Here is a 24,345-nt window from a genome sequence, read left to right on the forward strand (position 1 = left end):
GGTTGAATAATTTCCTGAGGAATTGCTGACAAGATGTGGCCCAGGAACACTAGTCCAGCAGGACCAGATTTCTCATTAAAATCGCTAAGCTCAGCTGTGTTGTAGCGAGCTCTTGATTTAAGATGTTCACCCTGGTCAGGCGAAGGTCAGTGGCCAGCAGCTACCTGTTTTTTTTTTCCCCCTAAAAATAAGATAGTAAAACCCGTGTGTACACACTGAAAACAGTCCACTTAGGTGGAAAAGTGTCACTTGTCCCAAAAGGTTTATTTATTTATTTTCTGGTTGCCTCAAGGATAGTGCCCATCCTTGTTTACCTTCCCATAGTGCTGGCTGTCCCCCCAGACGTGATTGAGGTGGGGGGAACAGCTCACACATCACACCTATTTTCCCTCAGACCACTACGCTTTTCTTCCCTAGTACACCCATGGATTGGGCTGTATATTTGCTGTCCCCAAATTTTCCATGATTCTTTTTCACAGGGCCTGACCCTCTTCCCCAGTTGTTCTGAAAGGTGCATTCAGTCATGTCTGACTCTTTGCGACCCATGGACTGTACCCCCACCAGGCTCCTCTGTCCATGGAATTCTCCAGGCAAGAATACTGGAGTGGGTAGCTAGTCCCTTTTCGAGGGGATCTTCCAGACCCAGGGATCAAACCCAGTCTCCTGCATTGCAGACAGATTCTTTACCAGCTGAGCCACCAGGGAAGCTCTGGAACTGGTGATCAATGGAGCAGGAGGCCTCTGGAATCAGCAAGAGTCCTCCTAGAGAGGGTAGAATGAGATACGAACTTGACTGATCACATCCCCAGCAACCCTATGACTTAGGTTGGTGTTTTTCTCATTTTGCTAATGAGGCAGACTGAGGCACAGAGCATGTACTGACTTCCCCTAGATCACACAGCTAGTGAGTAATGGACCAGGGACTCGTACTTTGCTGGTTTTCTTTACCCCCTTCAGAGCGTGCAGTTGTCTAATCCCTTAGTCCCTCGAGTAGTGTGTCCCTAAATGCAATCAGCCGGTCACCACAATCAGATGAAGCAGGACTGTTAAGAATAAAATTCGTGCTCCCCAGCTCAGACTTACTGAACTGGGATCTCTGGGTTGGTGGGTGCCTGGAGTTTTTAACAAGCTCCCCTGGTAATTCTTATGCATATGAAAATATGAGAACCACTGTCCTTACAGCATAATAAATGTTATTTAATTAATTGGTTCTTTAAATATTGAACAGTTAAAGTCATTATAAAGCTAAGAGTAGAGTTGGGTGAAATTAAAAGTAAAAAATCTACAGCTGGGTTGAACGTGGGGGTGGGGTGGAGGCCTAGCAAAACGAACAAGGCAGGGACCTTCTTTCTTTTTTCTTTTTTTAACTTTATTTTTATCGCTTTATTTCTATTTATCTGTTTTATTGGTGTATTGTTTCTTTACAGTGTTGTGTTAGTTTCTGCTCAGGGATGCTCTTTCATGGAATAAATCATAACGAGCTTTTCGTATTAAGTTTTGGTAGAGTAGCGGTGATGGCCTGAAATCTGAATGAGCCCTGTTCGACTCCCTTGTTTCTCATTGTGATTGACCCTATAAACTTTCTATATTCCTTTTTGCTATAGCCTGTTCTTTGGAAAAACCAGAAGATGCAGCAGCTCTGTGTTTATGTATGTGCAGTGCTCTGAATCCAAGGGCTTAAAATAAGTCCAATTCAATATTCAGCAGGTTGTATTTCTGTGCTCTTTCTCTGTAAAAATTTGTCTGCATGTGGGATGAGCTCTTTCAAGATACATTGTCAATTTGTTTTTCCTATCTGCTGTCTTTGAAATAAAAAGGGGCTATTTAGTTTTTAAATGGTGTAACATCCCACTGAATCTGGTCAAGTCTGTAAAATAGAACCACTGTTCAACTCATTAGTTTCTAATAACAGGTTTAAACTGGGTGCCTTGAATCTTGCTTTCTCCTCAGGTGGCAGAGACTGGAAGGATAGCGATGGAGCAAGGAGTGCAGGAAACAGTTTATCCAAGGAAGTGCCAGAATTAAATGTGTCCTCTAAAATCTGGTATTCAGTCCATGGGATTTCAAAGAGTTGGACACAACTTATTTGGATACCTTATTCGGGCTTCCCTTGAGGCTCAGCCGGTAAAGAATATGCCTGCAACGTGGGAGACCTGGGTTCGATCCCTGGATTGGGAAGATCCCCTGGAGAAGAGAAAGGCTTTTTCCAGTATTCTGGCCTGGAGAATTCTATGAACTGTGTCGCAAAGAGTTGAACACAACTGAGCGACTTTTACTTTCACTAATATTTGGTAGCACTTTTCTTTCTTCCTGCTAAGGCATTCTCTCTCAAGATCAAATCATCCTGGAGAAAGTACAAACACAAAAAACAAAAACCATGGTGAGCTGTGAAGAGTTTTGGATTTATATGTAATGCATCTTGCAATTAAATCTTAATGACACAATATGTGCATAACTTTGTATGCATAACTTAATGTCATCATATTGAAGTCATATTCATCAAGAGTATGGAAAGAGTAGTGATGTTTCCAATTTGACATTGAGTCAGGCAGTGAAATCCATGCCTATTGCATCTATCATGACATCTGGACTAGGGTTCTTCATGAAGTATTTGTTTAACAGAGAAGGGATAATATTGGATGGCCAGTTCTCTCAGGCATTTCCTTAAATCTTAGTGGTCAGTTCTCTCTTTGGAGCAAAGATAAACTTAATGTTGTACCGTTCTGACGATGCCAGCTGCTGGTCTGAAAAGATCAGACCTTCTCTGGTGTTCTTCCCTCCATCGGAGTAGTGTATTTTGGCATAGCTTTGATGTCTTTATTCAGTAAATATTTATAGCATATGTCACAGGTTCAACTCTGGTGACCTATGGGCTGGAGTTATCCCTTAAGTGTATTTGCATGTGTGTCTGTGTGTGGGTGGGAGATGGGGAGTGTTATTCATATCTATAGAGAGGGTTGAAAGATATTTGGTTTGTTGCTAACATTTAAAGGTTGAATTTCACATCAAAATCCAGAGTGCCAACTTTTCTTGAAAAATCAGGAGGTGTGTCAATACTAAGCTCACGTGTCTACAAGATAATATGGGCTAGAATTTTGGAGATAATGGGGGGGGGCCCTTTAGAAGCATGTGTTCCCCAGTCTGTCAGACTGCTCACCACTCCTATCCATTGAACTTATCCAGTTTTACCCATTTGCCTCTGCCATGCTGGTTCCTGTGAGCATTTGAATTTTCAAACCTGTGTATTTCGTATGAGGGCCTCCCTCGTAGCTCAGTGGTAAAGAATTCACCTGCCAATGCAGGAGACACAGGATACACGGGGTTCAGCCCCTGGGGCAGGAAGATCTCCTAGAGGGAGAAAATGGCAGTCCTCCCATATTCTTGCCTGGATCCTGGCGGGCTACAGTCCATGGGGTCACAAACAGTTGGACACAACTTAGAGGCATATTTCATACGACATTAAGATAATTTGTATAAGGTTGTCTCCTGAATCTTAAAGAAACGAGTTTCCCAGTATGAAAAAGCTAAAGGCTTGACAAATCCATGGATCTGGCATCAAATGAGATGCAGCAGTGTTGTAATATGATTGATTCCAATGCCTGCTTTATCCTTATGCTGCAGTGTGTGGGTAAAGCAAGCATTAGATGTAGCCAAGTTAGCCACCTATTGAAGGCTAACCAATGATTCCAGGTGCCTTAGCACTTGAACCTTGATCCATAGAGCCAAATTATCTGTATTATTTAAGCTCATCAGTGTGACTCTTTTCCTATACTTATCCCCTGTAAACAGGAGATGTTTTGCCAGGGAGTTGGCTTGAGCCCAAAAGGTGGCCATAAATTTCATTGAATCCTCTTCCTATTATTTGTATTCTCACAAATAATTATCATGGGGTACATCTTTTTTCCTGCATATTCATAGCAGGGCAATGGAGGAAGTTTGTGGGAAGAGGACCTTGGACAGAGAGGTGTTTGAATGTATCAGATTTTAAGATTTGGAAGTTTCAGCCACATGATTCTCATATCTGCTCTGCCTGGACCAGCAAATTGCCCATTCTCCTGAAATTTGGCAAATGCATCAGCTTAAAATTACAGATCCCTTAATAACTTGCTCAATCTACCCTGGGTCCCAGACTAATATAAGTCCTCCTCCTCTATAAAGTATTGTGTGTTTTCATCAAAACGGATTGAATTCATTCTGCTACACTTCTCTTTCTTTTCTTTTTTTCCTGTTATGCTTCATACTTTACGAGCATTTCCCGAACTATTAGGAACTGAATGGTGTGCCCCCACCCCCATTCATATGTTGAAGCCTTTGCTTCCAGTATGGCTGCATTTTGAGATAGGGCTTTTAGGAGGTGATTAAGGTTACATGAGATCCTAGGGGTGGTGCCCTAACTTGATAAGATTGGTGGCCTTAGAAGAAAAGGAAGAGATCTCCCCACTGCCCCGGTCATGCTCTCTCTTTCTCTGCCACGTGAGGACACAGTGAGAGGCATGTCCACGCCAGGAAGAAGGCCCTGACTGGAAACTGACTGGGCTGGCACCCTGATCTGAGACTTCTGGCTTCCAGAGCTGTGAGAAAATAAATTCTTGCTGCTTAGGCTGCCCAGTCTATGGTCCTTTGTTGTGACAGCCCTAGCAGACTAAGACACAAACCATATTCTGAAAGACTTTGAATGTTAATAGGTATCCCAATAGGAGGAACAGTGGATAGTCCTTTTGCTGCTGCTGCTGCTAAGTCGCTTCAGTCGTGTCCGACTCCGTGCGACCCCATAGACGGCAGCCCACCAGGCTCCCCCGTCCCTGGGATTCTCCAGGCAAGAACACTGGAGTGGGTTGCCATTTCCTTCTCCAATGCATGAAAGTGAAAAGTGAAAGTCAAGTCACTCAGTCGTGTCTGACTCCTAGCCACCCCATGGACTGCAGCCCACCAGGCTCCTCCGTCCATGGGATTTTCCAGGCAAGAGTATTGGAGTGGGTTGCCATTGCCTTCTCCAGGATAGTCCTTTTAGGAGATGCTAAATTAAGTCAAATAAGATTATTTATCACATGATTTCTCAGAGCCTTTAATTTTTAATGTGCACTATGAATATCCAAAGGGAGGTATTTTATGCAAGATTTTCTGAACTTATTTAACTGTGGAACACTTTTCTCAAGAAATACATTTTAATATCTTCAGTGAACCTAATGTTCTACATGGCACATGTAGAAAGAAGATGCATGTTTATTAATTTGACAATTATTTTAAAATTGCTTTGAGATCTCTTATTCAGTTTGATTGCATGCTTGTACCTGTGCTTAGCTGCTCCGTCGTGTCCCACTCTGTGTGATCTCATGGCCTGGTAGCCCACCAGGCTCCTCTGTCCGTGAGATTTTTCAGTCAAGAACACTGGAGTGGTTTGCCCTTTCCTCCTCCAGGGAATCTTCCCGGCCCAGGGATCAAACCCACGTCTCTTATGTCTCCTGCATTGGCAGGCAGATTCTTTACCACTGTACCTCTTGGGATGCCCCAGTTGGATTGTATACTTTATTTATTTATTTTTGGCTGTGTTGGGTCTTTATTTCTCTGTGGATTTTTCCTCTAGTTGCAGTGAGCCAGGGCTATCCTCTATTTGGGATATGTGGACTCCTCACTGTGGGGTCTTCTCTTGTTGCAGAGCACAGGCTCTCGGCATGTGAGCTTCAGCAGTTGCAGCTCCCAGGCTCTAGGGTACAGGCTCAGTAGCTGTGGCACACGGGGATGTGGGTTCCTCCTAGACCAGGGATTGAACCCATGTCTCCTGCATTGGCAGGTGATTTCTTTACCACTGAGCCACCAGGGAAGCCCTATTTATTTATTTAAGTTTTCAGCCCACAAAAAATTAACCAGGACAGTGTTAAGCTCTGTCCTAGTTGATTTCCCAACTCTATGCCACTTAATCAGCTCCAGAACCCATGATCACCATTTTACAGGTGATAAAACTAAGGCTAGGTCATGGGGTCAGAATAATGATTAGCAGAAAATATGTGTTGGTCTTCTGTTAAAGTTGATGCTTCTTTTTCCATCATCTCCTGCTCGCCCCTCAGCCCCATTCCCACAGATAGAGATACTGAAACTCAGAGAGCACGTAGCTAAATTTAAGTGATGGTCTTGGTTTCAAAGCCTGGTTTAGGTGACTTTAAAGCCTGTTCTGTTTGCACTAGAACTTGTATATTCTAGGCCAGGGGATTTTCATGAGCAAAGCCATGGACATGGAAAGATAAGAGGGTACATTTAAGGGCTAACCATTTGTCCGAAACATATTTTGTGGAGGGAAGAAGGGTGGCAGGGGAAGATGGAAAGCTTATGTTTGAGATAGATTGTGAAAAATTTGAGTATCATTCATATTAGTTAACTTTGGCTGCAGCAACAAACAAACCCCAAATTGCAGTGTTATTCACTTATTGCTCATGTTATCATGAGGGCTGCAAATTGTTTGTGGTTCTGCTGGGCTCAACTTGGTGTTACTTCTCTTATTTTGACTCCATTCCATGTGTCTTCTCATTTCCAGACCCAAGGTAAAGGAAGATGGGTGTAGGGGCTGAAGGTAACAAGCGATGCCTCTTAAACTGTTGGGAACTGGCACGCTGTCTCTTCCACCCACATTCCAGTGGTCGAAGCAAGTCACCTGACCAAGTTGAAGGTAGAGCTGTATATTTTGCATATTCTATTTCTTAACACTGAAGAATCACATGGCAAAGGGTGTAGATAGGTAGGCTGCTTCTTTTTTTTTTTTTTAAATAGGGAACGAGGGAGAAATTGAACAATAATCCACCCTACCACACAGTGTAGTTTTCAGACCTCTTCAGAATTAAGCCTTAATCTGAAATCTTAACTCTGTTGGTAGTAGACAACTCTTTACACACTTGCTGGGAAGCTGAAATAATTCTTCTTGGTCCAGAAGAGTGAGTGTGAGCTGTATGTAAATAGAGTGCTATGTTGTATAGACAGATTGTTTCTCATCCCAGATGATAGTAGGGAGGCAAAGTTTTGTGGCAAGATGGGACTCCCTGTCCCTTCATCACCTTGTCATCTCCCCATTCTCATCCTGGTGTGAAAATAGGCTGTTTTAAAAACCTATCAGAGTTATGCCATGATCTGCTCTCAGTGTTAGAGAGGAATTAGTTTGTTTCATAGGAACTCCAGTCTGAAGAATGTACATGTCCAGCCTCACCTTACTGGGAAGGGTAGGTCAGGAACCTACCTGTCTGGGTTTGGACAGGATAGCAACAGAATGAACCAGGACTTTGGATTTGAAGTTGGGGGGTTGAAAAGGAAGGCGACCAAGAGAGGAGACTTCTGGATATCCATGTGAGATGGACATAGTAAGAACAGGAAATAAAATGATTACATCATCATATGGATTCTGAGTTCACAAACCATCCAAGAATAGGATGGTTTCTTTCAGCATTGCATGCCCTTTAAGACATCATGCTTTAAAATGTCAAGATTATGATATCTAGATTTTTGACCGTGGACTCTTAGAGGAAAGAGACAAAGGGGAAAGGTGCCTAGGTGCTCTGTTTTAGAGTGTTCAAGGTGGTGAACATTTGCACCAGTCTGGACCAGTGATTAGGAACTTCTGGAACAGGCAGTCTCCAAATTTAAAAACCCTGCTTTTAAAGAGTTGACTGCCATATTTTTAGCCTTTCAATGCCAATCCATTCTGTGCTTCCACATGTTTCCACTGAGACCCCAAGAACTGAGGTTTAAAAAGCCTTTTGTGTGTTAGTGTCTTCTGTGGCCTAAGGTCACTGGGGACTCTTTCCCATTGTTAGTTAAAAGCTCATAACTGTGTTCTGTTACAATATAATTAAATACTTGATTAATTGCTTCAGCTCTATTCCATAGAGTATGCAGTTTTCCTGAATCAAAGAGTTTGTCTCAGCACGGTGTCAGAAAGAACATGAAGATTTAAGGTTCATTCAAGCATCAACTCACAGCAAATGCAGGTGCCCTGACTCTTGAGGCTGCTGAATGGTGGGATTAAACAAACATTTAAAGGGGGGGAGGGGACTGGTAATGCTGCTGAACAAGAATGTTCATAAAATGTGTTAAATGTAGAAGAATACAGGGTTACATTTTTATATCTGTCATGTGTGCTCTGGCTTCTGTTTTTGATTTTCCATATTAATTGAGGAAAAAGGTTTCACCTGTACGAAAGAGGTCAAGGTGCTGAATGAACTTGGATGTGGAGAAAGCCTTTTCTCACTTACCAAGCAGTCACTAATTAATCACTTTTTGAGAAACAGACACATAGAGGAGTAAGATTGTTTTTAAGGTGCTTGTATTTGGCTAGCAGGTATGGACCTTTGTAAAATATACCCCGATATAGATAAATACTAATAAAAACAAAAATAGAGGCAGTGTGGTTAATGTGGTAGGACAAAGCAGAGTGGAAAGGAAAGAGTCAGAAAAAAATCACTAATAATTGATCTTTAAAAGAGAACTAAAAGAATGGGGAAAATGAGAAAAAGGAGAGGTGTGTATAATTCAAAGTCATCTTTATTAAAAAAATTTTTTTATTATTATTTTTTGACCACATGGCATGTGGGATCTTAGTTCCCTGACCAGGGATCAAACCTGCATCCCTTGCAATGAAAGTGCAGAGTCTTAACCACTAAACCCCCAGGGAAGTCCCCTCAATGTCAATCCTAAATGCATATCATTGTGACTGACTTTGGCATTAGTACTGAAGGAAAGCACCACCTAAGAGAACACCTGGGTTGGAGTAACTGTTCTGCTTTAATTTCTGCTCTATGTGAACTTCAATGTCTTTATCCATAAAACTGTGACAGGGACAAATACAATAAATCTGTGATTTCTTCCATAGTGTGGATTTGCTTCCAGAAAGCAGCTACTCAAGGGAGATGTCTTTCTCTTGCATCTTAGCCAAGACCACGTGACTAATTCTGGCCAATAGAATATGAGTAGATTTGTATGCATCACTTCTGAAGAGGTGGCGAATCTGATGTATTTACCTTCCCAGGCTCTTTCCTCTTCCTGTGTTGGTGCTGATGATGGTGACATCACAAGGGCGTGTCTGAGAGCTGTTTAGTTTGCATTTGACTCAACACCAGCCAAAAGTAAATGGTTTTGAGTTACTGAACTTTCTGAATTGCAGCAATTAGTCTACCATGAGTAGTACAAAAATGCAAATAGCCACGCTACTTTCCACTTGGTTGTTGAGCGTCTCAAAACTGACAGCAGATGTAGAAAAACATTAGGGATTATTATTGGAAAGAAAGTAAAAACATACTATTGAAAATTAGTGAATTTTATAAGAAATGCAATTAACTCAGTTTAGGGCATGTTTAAAATGATCACTGTGGTAGAACCATATGCCGGGTAAGAGCATCTTTAGGTCTCAACTGAAGGCCTTTTGTTTTGAGTGCTACCCAATGCTATAAAATAAGAGTTTAATGAAATACTCTGAACATAAACTTGAGGTTCATCCTTATGACATCTGATCTATATTCTTTTGTTTGTTTTGTAACGAAATGTGAGTTAACTGTCTCAAGGGAGATAGAACTTGAGTGGGCAATAATTAAGAATAGGATTTAGAGGGGAAAATGATGACTTGGTCAGAAGTGTTTCAGTTACATGTGATAGAAATTTAACTTGCGATCCCTTGAGTCAAAGGCGGGCTTTATTGATAGACACAGCTGCAGTACATCGAGGATGCCGCTGAGCCTCAGTGAGGTTCTTTTTGCTGCTCAGCTTCTGCCTCTTCCTGTGTGCTGCTTCCTGTTCCTACCGGGCCTTGATTTTTCTTTTCATGGCTTCCAACAACTCCCTGGTTCCCATCTAAACTGTTAGCCATCAAGTCAGGCACTACCTACACGCTGTTTTATTCCAGGTCCTAACATTTCAGGGTAGTGGGTTACTATGTTATTTGAGTTATATGTTGATGGGGTGAAGTCACTAACAGTCTGTGCCTGAAGCAAGAATTTATTAGAAAGGAATCATATACACATTTAAAAGCCAAGAAAATTTTTAATGCCAAAGTTATCAATTAAAATAATTACTGTAAAGATGTTCTAGACTCTTAAGAAATACAGTCATGAACAGACATGTACTCTGGTTTCTGGGAACTTACAGTGAAACGTGAACAGAAGACTAACAGGTTGAAAATTTTTTTTAAGGTTGTAATGTCATTTGAATTGTGCAAGGCAGATTTTTATTTACCTTTCCTTACCGTATGGGCTTTCTCCTATGATGAAAAGTCTTGAGTCTTAGTGTGCAGACTGTGGCTTATATATTTTTGGAGTCTTAACAACTTTAAAATTCTAAAAAATGCTTCTCAGTTTAGTAATCTCATATTACCAATTTCAGCCACATTTTGTAAAAATCTATATGAGGTTTCTTTTAAATTGTTTTTTTTTTTTTTAATCTTCACTGTTGAAATCACAAAAAGGGAACCTGTGTCATGGCAACAGAAACTTATCATAAAAGATAATAATGTTTGACTTTGATTGTCTTCCTTAAAATGTTGATACAGATTTAACTGCATTTTTCCTAAAGGATTCTAAAGTCAACATTTGCATGGTCAGAATTTGAGTAAATTTGCCTATATTCTGAAACATTTGATTAATGAATCTTTAATCTCATCCTTTGTTGTCTTACTCTCATCATTCATTATTATTCTTATCAAAAATGTAAGACCACCTAGATTTGGGGTGAGATGAAGAGGGATTGTGTTTTAGAAGCTAAGACTCATAAGAATTTGCTTTCAAGGAACACTGAAGAGAGCATCTCAGGTGATGACTGTGGGTATGCTAAGATTCAATCTGTTTAGGGCATAAACACAGATGATGCTTTGAAACGTTTCTCAAGGATTCTTTCCATGAATTGGGAATGATGCTACATTCCAGGATGATCTCTTAATCATTCCAAGTATAAGTGCTATTTTTTTTTTCCACCAAAGCTACCAATAGAAAGGAAATAGATGTAAGACAACCCTGACTATTCATTGGAAGGATTGATGCTGAAGCTGAAGCTCCAATATGTTGGCTACCTGATGCAAAGATCTGACTCACTAGAAAAGACGTTGATTCTGGGAAGGATTGAGGGCAGGGGGAGAAGGGGCAGAAGAAGATGAGATGGTTGGCTGTCCTCACTGACTCAATGGACATGAGTTTGAATAAACTCAGGGAGATAGTGAAGAACAGGGAAGCCTGGTATGCTGCCGTTCATGGGGTCACAAAGAGTCAGACACGACTTAGTGACTGAACAACAGCAACAAGACAAGAATCAATTTAGTTCAGTCTCTCAGTCGTGTCTGACTCTTTGCAAGCCCATGGACTGCAGCACGCCACGCTTCGCTGTCCATCACCAACTCCTGGAGCTTACTTAAACTCATGTCCGTCGAGTCGGTGATGCCATCCAACTATCTCATCTTCATCCCCTTCTCCCGCCTTCAATCTTTCCCAGCATCAGGGTCTTTTCAAATGAGTCAGTTCTTCACATCAGGTGGCCAAATATGTTGAACTTGCTTCTTCTCTCTCTGGACACCCAAGCTGAACGCTCTGGGGCTTCCTAGATATGTAATTAGGACTTGTGGGATGTGATTTGAGAGTCCTCGAAGGGATTTCCTGTCCTCAATGTGTGCCATGCCTTGTTTGCCCAGAGTCTTCAGCATGGAACTCATGCTAGATGGTTATATCACTGTCCAGCTGGAACTCTTCCTTTAACCTGGGAGGCCAGTGGGGTTGAACAAATCTAGAGAGGCATATAAATTGAGTCCAATACCATATATTTATAATTTGTGCTATTGTACAAAAGGTGGTATATGTCCTATAAAAACCAGAAAAATGAAGTAATACTGTGCTTACTTGTTTGTATTTCTTATTAAAAATATAATTACAATGTGTTTTACTATTTTGATAACTATCCTATTGTTGAAGATTTACACTGTTTTAAAATTTTACTCATTTGTACTATATAGCTATGTAGTTTTTATAGCTAAATATTTATTCATTTTTTATTATAATTAAGGATTTTTCCTAAACATGTAACTAATGGGCCAAGGGACATGCCTTAACCTATTTTTTGGCCCCACCACACGGCACGTGAGATCTTAGTTCCCCAACTAGGGATCAAACCCGCTTCCCCTGCAGTGGAAGTACACAGTTTTAACCACTAGACTGCTGCCTATGTGCTGCTCAGCTGCCTTCTAGGAAGAGTGCGTGGATGTTTACACTCCTAAATTGCCCTCCAGAAGTGCACAGAGCCTAATTATCAGCAGCTTTTCTGAAAAACTCAATGCTCAGTCGTGTCCAACTCTTTGTGACCGCATGGACTAAACAGTCCATGGAATTTTCCAGGCCAGAACACTGGAGTGGGTAGCCGTTTCCTTCTCCAAGGAATCTTCCCAACCCAAGGATCGAACACAGGTCTCCCACATTGCAGACGAATTCTTTACCAGCTGAGCTACCATGGAAGCCCCAATATTAAATTCATTTTTAAAATATTGATCATTTCATAGCTGAAACTTTCTGTAACATTTTTGTTTAATTTGTATATTTACTATTAATGAAGTTAAAATTTTTCAAATTTATTAAACATTTTTTGTTTGTTTATTATGTTATATATTCTTTGCCAATTTTAGGGTGCTTACAGTATTTTTTCTTATTGATTTGTAAAGACTACCTGTTAAGGATAATAGTTTACTGTCTTATATATTGAAAATATTATACTTTTTCCTCTGTTTGAAAACATCTTACACATTTTATAGCATGAATTTTACCTAAAGCTTATAAATTTTTGGTTTTATATGGTCAGATATATTCCTCTTGGATTTCTTTCATGATTTCCCTCTTTAATGTGATGTTAAGAAAGATTTTTGAACTGCCAGATTTATGTCTGTATATATATATATATATTTTTTTTTTTTTTTCCCTAGTGCATTTATAGTTGTAGTTCATTTTATCATTTTGAGGATATTTCATTTTCTTCTGACCCTTATTATTGTTGAGAAATCAGCTATAAATCTTATTAGGGTTTTTTTTTGAAGGTAATATACATTACTGTCTCTGGATTCTCTGAAGATTTTCTCCTTGTCTTTAGGTTTTAGTCATTTTGCTATGATATGTCCAGTAGTTTACTGTGATAAATGTCTTTGTATTTATTTTCCTTGTGAATCTGTGTCTTGATGTCTTTGATAGGAACAATTGATAAGGTATTCCCAGCCCAAGTGTCTTCTACTCAAGCTTTTTCTTTGTGCATTAATATAGGGTAATCCTTCTCAGACTATCATGGGGCTGGATGAAAGGAAAGGACTTTTGAAAACAGAGAGCGAATGAGTTCACTTCTACAGTGAAGTAAAGTGGAGGTTGCTCTGTCATGTCCAACTCTTTGGAACCCCATGGACTATACAGTCCATGGAATTCTCTAGGTCAGAATACTGGAGTGGGTAGCCTTTCCCTTCTCTGGGGGATCTTCCCAACCCAGGGATCAAACCCAGTTCGCCCTCATTTCAAGTGGATTCTATACCAGCTGAGCCACAAGGGAAGCCTAAATGTGAGTCTGGACTCTATGTAAATGATGTCCTGTGTTTATGCTGGGATTGGGGGCAGTGTAAGAGAGAAAGGAAGAAACTGTTTTAGCTGTAAGACATTTCACTTAGAATTCTTTGAGTTACCAAAATCCACACTAACCTATAAAAAAGGGAATCTGTTGGCTCTTATAACTTAAAATTAAGTTGTAATGTTAGCTTAAGGCTCAGCTCGATACAGGAACCCAAATTATGGATTCAGGTCCTGGATTATCTTTTGAAGTCTCCCAGCTACTCTTCTCTGAGTTAGTCTCAGGTTTTCTCTTATGTTGAAAATACTGGCTCTACCAATTCTGACCCATGTCTTTTCAGATTCAAGTCTCAGGAGAAAAAGCACTTTCCCTGGTTTAAGAGTTGTAGCAGAACCATGTCTTACGTGCTCTGATTTGATCCTCGAGCAATTACTACGGCCAGGGAAAGGCAATGCCCCGAATGACTGGACCAGTGTCAGGCGGCCCCTCCGTCTTAGGCTGAGGATAAGAGTCAAGTCAATTTGACCTGCATTTGTTGATATTGGGGGGATGGGTCATTTGCCAGATGAAAATTGGGGTTCAGTGGTGACCCAGCATCCATTTCCTTTTCCTTTGCCCACCTGAAACTGAAATTGGTTGATTCTAAATTTTCAGTCTCTTACAACTGAGATCATTATCTTTTAAGTTTTCTTAAGTAACTGTCTTGGAGTGTTATATGCTCCTGAAATGCCTGTAGTACTCATGCCCTACATCAATTTTTGCAGTTTCTCATTCAAATAATCTGCAATCATCTTATAACTTCAGGGGTTCTGGACCCTGGTGTATGTTAGAAATAACTGGAGAGCATTTAAGACAAGGGTCCTGGCTTTTCCCTAGAGATTCTGATGTATCTCATCTGATGACTCCAATGTGGAGCTAGGATGAGAATTGTAGGTTAGAAAATTCTGGGGCAGATAAACTAGATAAACTAGATTGTCTTAGAAGTTAAGTTTTAGGCTCTCAACTGTTTGAGAGTTAATTTCCTTTAGCCACCAAGTACTGACATCCTTTATTTCAACATTGATTTTGACTTAAAGCTCATTGTAGAGGGAATGATGGGAATAAAGGTGGGAAAGCCTGGAGAGTGAATGTCTGCAAGTGAGGTGCTTTTCCTTGAAGATCTTTGTGAACCCACAATAAAAATAACCCACTGAAAATCTACCTGAATTTCCAAAGCACTTATGGGCTAGTATCTAAGCAAAGGGCACATGGGGGACATTTTTCCTTTGATGCTCAGCTGCCTGCCATTAACTGTATCTAGCTGGTGGACATCAAAAGATAATCGCACTTGTGTGTATATCCAGCTGCCTCATGTTATGGACATTAGTTTTAGCTGGTTTCCTTGCAAGACCTATTTTTAATTCTCTAAAAGTGGCTAAGAGAAGAGGTATTGAGCATTTCAAATAAACATACCCACTTAGGAAAATGGTCACCCAGCCAAACCTGGCTAGGGTCTACTTTGTTGCCGCATTGGGCGTAGGCATGATAGGCTCTCAATATTTTCAAACATTTGAACATGGTTTTCAAATGATAATAGATGCAAAATTTAAAAATCAAGTTCTCTCTCTCTCTCTCTCTCTCTCTGTTTTTCCTCTGCCTTAGATAATAAGGGTGAGTCTTTCCATGAATTCTCAGATGCCAGCATCTAGAAGGCTATGGCTGGCCCCAGTAAGTTTGTTTTGGAAGAGTTATCCCCTTAATTTTTTTTCCTTTAAAATGTTTAATGGGCAAGAAATGGTATAAAATAACAGCCAGGTCACATTAATTAACATTGTTGTTAATGTTTGTGATCCCCTGGAAAGAGCTCTCTTTCAGGTTGATGCAAACTGCAGGAGAGTTTTCACTGCCTGTTGCCTGGAGTGTGACTGGGTTTGGACCATGAACTCATCTTCACATGGTCCAGAAAAAAGAGATGGCTGCCATGTTTGGCAGGCTTCATATTGCCTTCTAAAGTGGAAGCAGTGACAGATGTCATTTTATTGGGCTCCAAAATCACTGTGGATGGTGACAGTAGCCATGAAATTAAAAGAGGCTTCCTTCTTGGAAGGAAAGCTATGACCAACCTAGACAGTATTAAAAAGCAAAGATATCACTTTGTCTACAGAGGTCCATCTAGTCAAAGCTATAATTTTTCCAGTAGTCACGTATGGATGTGAGAGTTGGACCATAAAGAAGACTGAGCATTAAAGAATTGATGCTTTCAAATTATGGTGTTGGATAAGATTCTTGATAGTCCCTTGAACAGCAAGGAGATCCAACCAGTAAATCCTAAAGGAAATCAACCCTGAATATTCATTGGAAGGACTGATGCTGAAACTCCAGTACTTTGGCTACCTGATGTGACGTGCCAACTCATTGGAAAAGACCCTGTTGCTGGGAAAGATTAAGGGCAGAAGGAGAAAGGGGCAGCAGAGGATGAGATGGTTGGATGGAATCACTGACTCAATGGACATGAATCTGAGCAAACTCCAGGAGATAGTGAAGGACAGGGAAGCCTGCCATGCTGCAGTCCATGGAGTTGCAAAGAGTGGGACATGACTTAGTGAGTGAACAACAACATCAAAAATTGTCTTCTATCTCAGGGTTGGGCTCTGGCCTTGGTCTTGAGTGATAGGGATTCTCTGGTAAAGTCCTATCTGTTTTCACTTTGGTGACCTTTGACAGCTCCATAAGGTCAGCGCTCACCCAGCCCTGTTTGTCCAGTACTCACTCATGAAACTTTGATTGCTCTTTATGACAGTGAAGAAGTTGCTGCAGGTCAGAATAATCACTGCAGGTCCAATACTCTGTGAAAGACTCCACTTTATCTCCCTAAAGAAGTCCAGGGCCAAAAGACACAGAGAGACCAAAAAAACCCCACTGCCACTTCTGAAGAGCATGGAGCAGATACAAGGTGTTGGGAGCAAAAGCAGGGTATTGTGCAAGCCCGCTGCCCTCAACACCACACAAAAGGTGGGCAAACCACTTAAACCACTTCTCTGGCCTGACCCCTGGACACACCCCTACCCTCACCCTGTGTAAAGAACAAGTTTGCCCCCCACCTCAGGGAGTGAGCGAGCAAGGGAACATGTTGTTTGTCCTCATCCCCTCTGGGCTGCAGCAGGAGCCCCAGTAAAGTCTTGCCTGGGGGAGAAAAAAAGGACTTGGTTGGGCACGTTGGTTGAGAAGCTTGCCTTTCTCTAAACACTGCCTTGGGTCCTTCTCCCAGCTGCAGAGCATCAACTCCTTCTTGGGCTTACTGCACTAAGTTCTTTAGTGATGGGCCACAGCTCTTGGCACAGAAGAATTCATTTTCACCTCCTGCACCTTCAGATTGTGCAGAGTGGTCAACTCCACCGTCCCTGGCATGATGGTGGTAGTCCTGATGCTGAGGAGTTGCCTGCTGCTGCGTTACCCTCATCTCCCCTTCCACCTTAATTTTGGTGTATTAATTTTTGGCCAGACAATAGAGGATAGACTACCTGCAACCTGCCAGTTCTTCATACATGGGGATTGAGATAGAGAGGGACTGATGGGAGCTCATCAGTTCTAGCATCTTTCATCCAGCTCCTCTGTTTTCAGCCTTGCTCATAGTCAAGACTGTCTTTCTTACTCTGTCCCAGAGCCTCTCTCATTCTGTACTATATTTGCAGTGATTTGCACTGTATCTCCTTATGGTAGTTTCTGGACCATGGGCTATTCTACTGTTTTATCCATCCTTATGCTTCTAGAGCTTTCCAGTTGCAGAAGTGTGAGGCACTGCCCTCTTCTCCCTTCTCTCTGTTCATATGGTTGTATTCCTTTGTACTGATAGACTCTTTCTGGGTAGGCTTTTGGGTGGAAAGGGAGGTGAATCTCTGATTGGCCATCTTATACCTGAAACTTTTCTGCTCTTTTTTTTTGTTTTTAACTATATCATGTGTCATTTAATTGTTCATCTTCCCATTTAATGAAGCATACATTAATAGTTGATTTGAGAAGTAAATTTATCCAAATCTCTTAGGTTTATATTTAGGGATATTGGATGAGCAAAGGCATCATTCTTGGAGAGAGAAAAAAAGAAAACATTGTTTCTGTTGCCAAAGTCTCCTATGAGACCTTAGAAGATAATTTAAAAACCAAATAGGTGAAAGGTTTCACAGTGTATTTTATAACATTTTATTAGAATGATAAATGACTGTAGAATTAAAAGAACGAAGCTTTTTGGCAGACTGTAGGACATTTGCCTAAGAATAAATTACTTTGAAGCAGGATTAATTCTCTTAATATTTGTTACTAGTTTTCACCTAGGACATGATGCCAAGCAGTTCCAAAAGTATGACTTATTAGCCACAGCTGACACCATTTTATCTTGTTTTGTTTAATGAAATATGTCTCTCATCTCTATACCAAGAGGAATAAAACTTGATTGCTATGTATTTAGTCCATTCTAGCTTATTTTTCTGATACTTTTAAAAAATCAACTCTGTGCCATATGCTATGCACCAGAATGGCTGTAAATAATCATAAAATTAAATGCCAGAATTTACCACTACATGTGGTTTCTCATTAAGGTTTGATGTGGCTTCTTTAAACTGAAAATGGGTGAAGGGTTGATTTCTCGTCTTATCAAGCTGTTTTCTGAGCTTTCTCACTGGCCCACCTACCTGGATATATAATTAACTTCAACTCTCAAAGGCTTCTGGTAGACTTGGGCTGTATCTTTGGGAAAATAAGAAGTTATTCTCTGAAACACATATGTGCTGTAGGAACAGCAACTCCAAAGTATCTTCAGTGGCTGTTCCCTAATATGATGTTGACCATATGTTCCGGATACTCCCTAGCAATCCTGTGTCATGTATCCTGATTCAGGGCTTGGAAAATACAGCCAATACCATATGTAACCCTTACTAAGTAGGGAGAATAGATCAGAGTGCTACTGCTAATGAGCTAAATGTTATTTTAGGATGAATCCCAAACTAACCCAGACTGTATCAGTCATTATTTTAGATCATGCCTTTAATTTTCCTTTTAAAATATTGTATTCTAGAAAATTAGAAAATTCCATATAGAGCAGACCATGGTCTTATGGTAACAAATACATTTAGATGGGAGATTATATAGATTAAAATTAATGTGGATTAGACTATATCTATTTTTGGATCCATTGCTTTGATGATCTTCTTTCAATATTGTTGCATTCTGGAGAATTAGGGATTTCTGTATAGAGAGGATGGTGGTCCTGTGTTCACAAATCCATTTAAAGATTATATGAATTAAAATTAAGCTTTTCTGTGTATATTTTGTTCTGCTATCATGGTAACAAGTGAAGATCTGTTCCACTGAATAGTGTATTAATATTTCCACTTCCAAAGGATTTAGTTGCAATATGTTACTTGTAAAAATAGGGATGGTCATTTCAAAGCAAGAATTTTTGAATCCCATTTGCTGTGCAGTGTACTATCCTGGGCATGAGGGTGCCCAGAAATAACTGTCTTGGCTTTTGCCCCAAGCAGATCAAATTCAAATGGTTTGAGAAGAGTGCAACTTTTGGTTAAGTGCTCGGAGTTAGACAGATGTGGGCTTGTCACTCCTTAGCTATGTGACTTGAGCAAATTCAGTAACTTCCCTTGAGCCTCAGTTTTCTCATTAGTAAACTGGGGGAAATGACAAGTAAACTGCCTATCAGTTCAGTTCAGTTCAGTCGCTCAGTCATGTCCGACTCTTTGCGACCCCATGAATCGCAGCACGCCAAGCCTCCCTGTCCATCACCATCTCCCGGAGTTCACTCAGACTCACATCCATCGAGTCAGTGGTGCCATCCAGCCATCTCATCCTCTGTCATCCCCTTTTCCTCCTGCCCCCCATCCCTCCCAGCATCAGAGTCTTTTCCAGTGAGTTAACTCTTCCCATGAGGTGGCCAAAGTACTGGAGTTTCAGCTTTAGCATCATTCCTTCCAAAGAACACCCAGGACTGATCTCCTTTAGAATGGACTGGTTGGATCTCCTTGCAGTCCAAGGGACTCTCAAGAGTCTTCTCCAGCACCACAGTTCAAAAGCATTAATTCTTCGGCGCTCAGCCTTCTTCACAGTCCAGCTCTTACATCCATACATGACCACAGGAAAAACCATAGCCTTGACTAGACGAACCTTTGTTGGCAAAGTAATGTCTCTGCTTTTGAATATGCTGTCTAGGTTGGTCATAACGTTTCTTCCAAGGAGTAAGTGTCTTTTAATTTCATGGCTGCAATCACCATCTTCAGTGATTTTGGAGCCCCCCAAAATAAAGTCTGACATTGTTTCCACTGTTTCCCCATCAATTTGCCATGAAGTGATGGGACCAGATGCCATGGTCTTAGTTTTCTGAATGTTGAGCTTATAGACAGTCGTATATAGGTTAAATGAAGTGATAGTAGTGAAGTGCTGGGCGCAGTTTCTGGCCCAGAGTAATTCAGCAAGTATTGGCCAAAGTAACCAGTATTGTCATAATAATGTAGTTCCTGTTAAAATTGATCAGTGATGTTTGTCAGCATCAGGCAGTGCTTCCATTCATCAGAAGGAATCAGTTGAGTTCAGTCACTCAGTTGTGTCCCCATGGACTACAGCATGCCAGGCCTCCCTGTCCATCACCAGTTCCCAAAGTTTACTCAAACTCAAGTCTACTGAGTCGGTGATGCCATCCAACCATCTCATTTTCTGTTGTCCCCTTCTCCTCTGGCCTTCAATCTTTCCCAGCATCAGCGTCTTTTCAGATGAGTCAGTTCTTCACATCAGGTGGCCAAAGTATTGGAGTTCCAGCTTCAGCATCAGTCCTTCCAATGAATATTCAGGACTGATTTCCTTTAGGATGGACTGGTTGGATCTTCTTGCAGTCCAAGGGACTCTCAAGATTCTTCTCCAACACCACAGTTTAGAAGCATAAATTCTTTGGCGCTCAGCTTTCTTTATAGTCTAACTCTCACACTCATACATGACTACTGGAAAAACCATAGCTTTGACTGTATGGACCTTTGTTGGCAAAGTAATGTCTCTGCCTTTTAATATGCTGTCTAGGTTGGACAGGACAGGGAGGCCTGGCATGCTGCGATTCGTGGGGTTGTAAAGAGTCGGACACGACTGAGCGACTGAACTGAACTGTCTAGGTTGGTCATAACTTTTCTTCCAAGGAGCAAGCGTCTTTTGATTTCATGGCTACAGTCACCATCTGCAGTGATTTTAGAGCCCCCGCCCACCAAACTGTTTCCACTGTTTCCCCATCTATTTGCCATGAAGTGATGCGACCAGATGTCATGATCTTAGTTTGATTGATCAGTGACATTTGTCAGCATCAGGCTGTGCTTCCATTCAGCAGAAGGAATAGGATGTATTTGCCTTGGTTTTCTCAATATTATAGTAGGATGGGAATAGAGTTGAGGGGTGACAAGAAAAGCACAATATTTTGTATCTTTGCTCCCTAATGGTTGACATCACTAATTCTTAAAAAAAAAAAAAAAAAGTTTACTTATTTGGCTGTTCTGGGTTTTAGTTGCAGCATGCAGGATCTTCAGTCTTCACTGCAGCATGCAAGGTCTTTAGTTGCAGTATGTGGGATCTAGTTCTCTGACCAGGAATTGAACCTGGGCTCCCTGCTTTGGCAGTGTGGAGTCTTGGCTACTGGGCTACCAGGGAAGTCCCGGCATCACTGATTTTTAGAAATTCTATTCCTAGGCATTTCTTTCAGTCCTATTCCCCCCACACTGTGAAGCCCCTACTCTCTTTAATAGTCTTTGCAGCTTCCTAGAATACAAATGAATTGCTCTGCTGGTCTTACCCCAGCACCAAACATTAATTAAGGGACCAGCGCCAAGAATAAGACAGAAGAACAGAAAAGAAAATTTTTTTTATTGGTTTTTAAATTTATCTATTTAAGGAGCTTTGCAGTGCTATACATTCTTATCACACTGAATGCATTGGCTTTATTGAAACAGCTAACTTAAATAAGTACCCTACTGGAACACCTGGATTGCTTTGAGTGTGGACTGTCTAAGAGCTATCACCACAGTGAACAATGAAGGAGAGATCTACAGGAAGTGCCAGGTGGATTAAGGGATATCCAGTATTCCTTTGGAGAAGATGATGGCACCCAACTCCAGTACTCTTGCCTGGCAAATCCCATGGACAGAGGAGCCTGGTGGGCTGCAGTCCATAGGGTCACTCAGAGTGGGACATGACGGAGCGACTTCCCTTTCACTTTTCACTTTCATGCATTGGAGAAGGAAATGGCAACCCACTCCATTGTTTTTGCCTGGAAAATCCCAAGGACGGGGGGAGCCTGGTGGGCTGCCGTCTATGGGGTCGCACAGAGTCGGACACGACTGAAGTGACTTAGCAGCAGTCTTCCTTAGAAATATTTTATTGCTTCATCAGCAGAATCTAAGACCCAGAGTGATGATCAGGAGAAAAGATGACTATGTACTCATTCTCTAGGTTTATTACTTCTGAGAGACTCATATGATCTTTGCTGAGGAAGACCTTATAGACTGTGCAGTCCAGTGTTTTTCAACATTTATGTGAAAAACTTTGGCAACTTTTTGTTGATATGGTATCTTCCATAGGGCCCAAGTGTATGAGATAAAGAATAGCTAATCTGAGTGGCAGTGGCTGTGGACCCCAGGAGCCTGCCTGCTTGGTTTCCCACTTCTCCACTGCATTTGCTACCTTTGCTTTTACCACGTGTTTGTTTGGGATTCCCGGGTTCAGCAATACGTGAACTGTGAACTTCCAGATGTTCAAGCTGGTTTTAGAAAAGGCAGAGGAACCAGAGATCAAGTTGCCAACATCCGCTGGATCATTGAAAAAGCAAGAGAGTTCCAGAAAAATATCTATTTCTTCTTTATTGACTATGCCAAAGCCTTTGACTGTGTGGATCACAATAAACTGTGGACAATTCTGAAAGAGATGGGAATCCCAGACCACCTGACCTGCCTTTTGAGAAACCTATATGCAGGTCAGGAAGCAACAGTTAGAACTAGACATAGAACAACAGACTGGTTCCAAATAGGAAAAGGAGTTCATCAAGGCTGTATATTGTCACCCTGCTTATTTAACTTCTATGCAGAGTACATCATGAGAGATGCTGGGCTGGAAGAAGCACAAGCTGGAATCAAGATTGCTGGGAGAAATATCAATAACCTCAGATATGCAGATGACACCACCCTTATGGCAGAAAGTGAAGAGGAACTCAAAAGCCTCTTGGTGAAAGTGAAAGTGGAGAGTGAAAAAGTTGGCTTAAAGCTGAACATTCAGAAAACGAAGATCATGACATCCGGTCCCATCACTTCATGGGAAATAGATGGGGAAACAGTGGAAACAGTGGCAGACTATATTGTTTGGGTCTCCAAAATCACTGCAGATGGTGACTGCAGCCATTAAATTAAAAGACGCTTGCTACTTGGAAGGAAAGTTATGATCAACCTAGATAGCATATTGAAAAGCAGAGACATTACTTTGCCAACAAAGGTCCATGTAGTCAGTGCTATGGTTTTTCCAGTGGTCATGTATGGATGTGAGAGTTAGACTATAAAGCTGAGTGCTGAAGAATTGATGCTTTTGAACTGTGGTGTTGGAGAACACTCTTGAGAGTCTCTTGGACTACAAGGAAATCCAACCAGTCCATCCTAAAAGAGATCAGTCCTAGGTGTTCATTGGAAGGACTGATGTTGAAGCTGAAATTCCAATACTTGGGCCACCTGATGCAAAGAGTTGACTCATTGGAACAGACTGTGATGCTGGAAAAGATTGAGGGCGAGAGGAGAAGGGGATGACAGAGGATGAGATGGCTGGATGGCATCACGGACTCGATGGACATGAATTTGAGTAAACTCCGGGAGTTGGTGATGGACAGGGAGGCCTGGCGTACTGCAATTCATAGGGTTGCAAAGAGTCGGACACAACTGAGCAACTGAACTGAACTGAACTGAAGTTTTTAAGGACTTCCCTGGTAGTTCAGATGATAAAAGATCTGCCTGCAATGAAGGAGACCTGCATTCAATCCCTGGGTTGGGGAGATCCCCTGGAGAAAGGGAATGGCTACCCGCTCCAGTATTCCTGCCTGGAGAACTCCATGGTCAGAGGAGCCTGGTGGGCTACAGCCCATGGGGTTGCAAAGAGTCAGTCATGACTGAGCAATTGACACTACACTACACTAAGTTCTTAAACACCATAAACAATGATGAGCCCATCGAATCCCTTCTTTTTTAATCTATGAAGAAACTAAAAAAAATTGTACATTTGTAGTCAAGCTAGTAATGTCAAAATAGGTCACAGAACACAGATCTCCTAGCCTCCAAGCCATTATTCTTCCCTTACAGTCTATATTAACCCCATTCGGCTTTTGTCTTTTTCCTTTAAGTGTCTCAGTAGAGAGAAATCAGCTAAGCACAATCTCTCATAAAGGATGCTATTACTACTACTGCTGCTGCTTTTAGAAAACAGGAAAAGAAAAACAAATGCATCAGTGACCGGAATGTTAATATAATCCGTATGCATAACTGGATCCTATGTGCTTTGTGCTGGGTCTTCTTTGTGCTGGGTCTTCACTGCAGTGCACAGGACTCTCTCTAGTTGCAGCAGGTGGGCTTTTCTCTCTAGTTGTGGAGCATGGACTCTAGAGTTTGCGAGCTCAGTAGCTGCAGCACCCTGGCTTCTCTCATTGCCCTGTGGCACATGGGATCTTAATTTTCTGACCAGGGATCAAAGCTTTGTCCCCTGCATTGGAAGGTGATTCTTAACCACTGGACCACCAAGGAAGTCCCCATAAACATA

General features: G+C 41.4%; 1 protein-coding gene across 4 annotated transcripts in view; it reads left to right on the forward strand.

Moving 5' to 3' along the window:
* Positions 1–24,345, forward strand: part of LOC112584678 — a 358,045-nt gene that overhangs the window by 178,688 nt on the left and 155,012 nt on the right. For 3 of the 4 annotated variants that reach the window (XM_045165540.1, XR_006641005.1, XR_006550791.1), the window contains one exon: positions 6,530–6,661. In XM_045165540.1, the coding sequence (XP_045021475.1) occupies positions 6,547–6,661 (115 nt within the window). In that variant the 5' untranslated portion in view covers positions 6,530–6,546. Of the gene's footprint in view, positions 1–6,529; positions 6,662–7,869; positions 8,039–24,345 lie in introns of those variants that run through there. The other variant, XR_006550789.1, reaches the window with a different exon arrangement.

The sequence above is a fragment of the Bubalus bubalis genome, chromosome 4, assembly GCF_019923935.1.
Source record: "Bubalus bubalis isolate 160015118507 breed Murrah chromosome 4, NDDB_SH_1, whole genome shotgun sequence".
Lineage (NCBI taxonomy): Eukaryota > Metazoa > Chordata > Mammalia > Artiodactyla > Bovidae > Bubalus > Bubalus bubalis.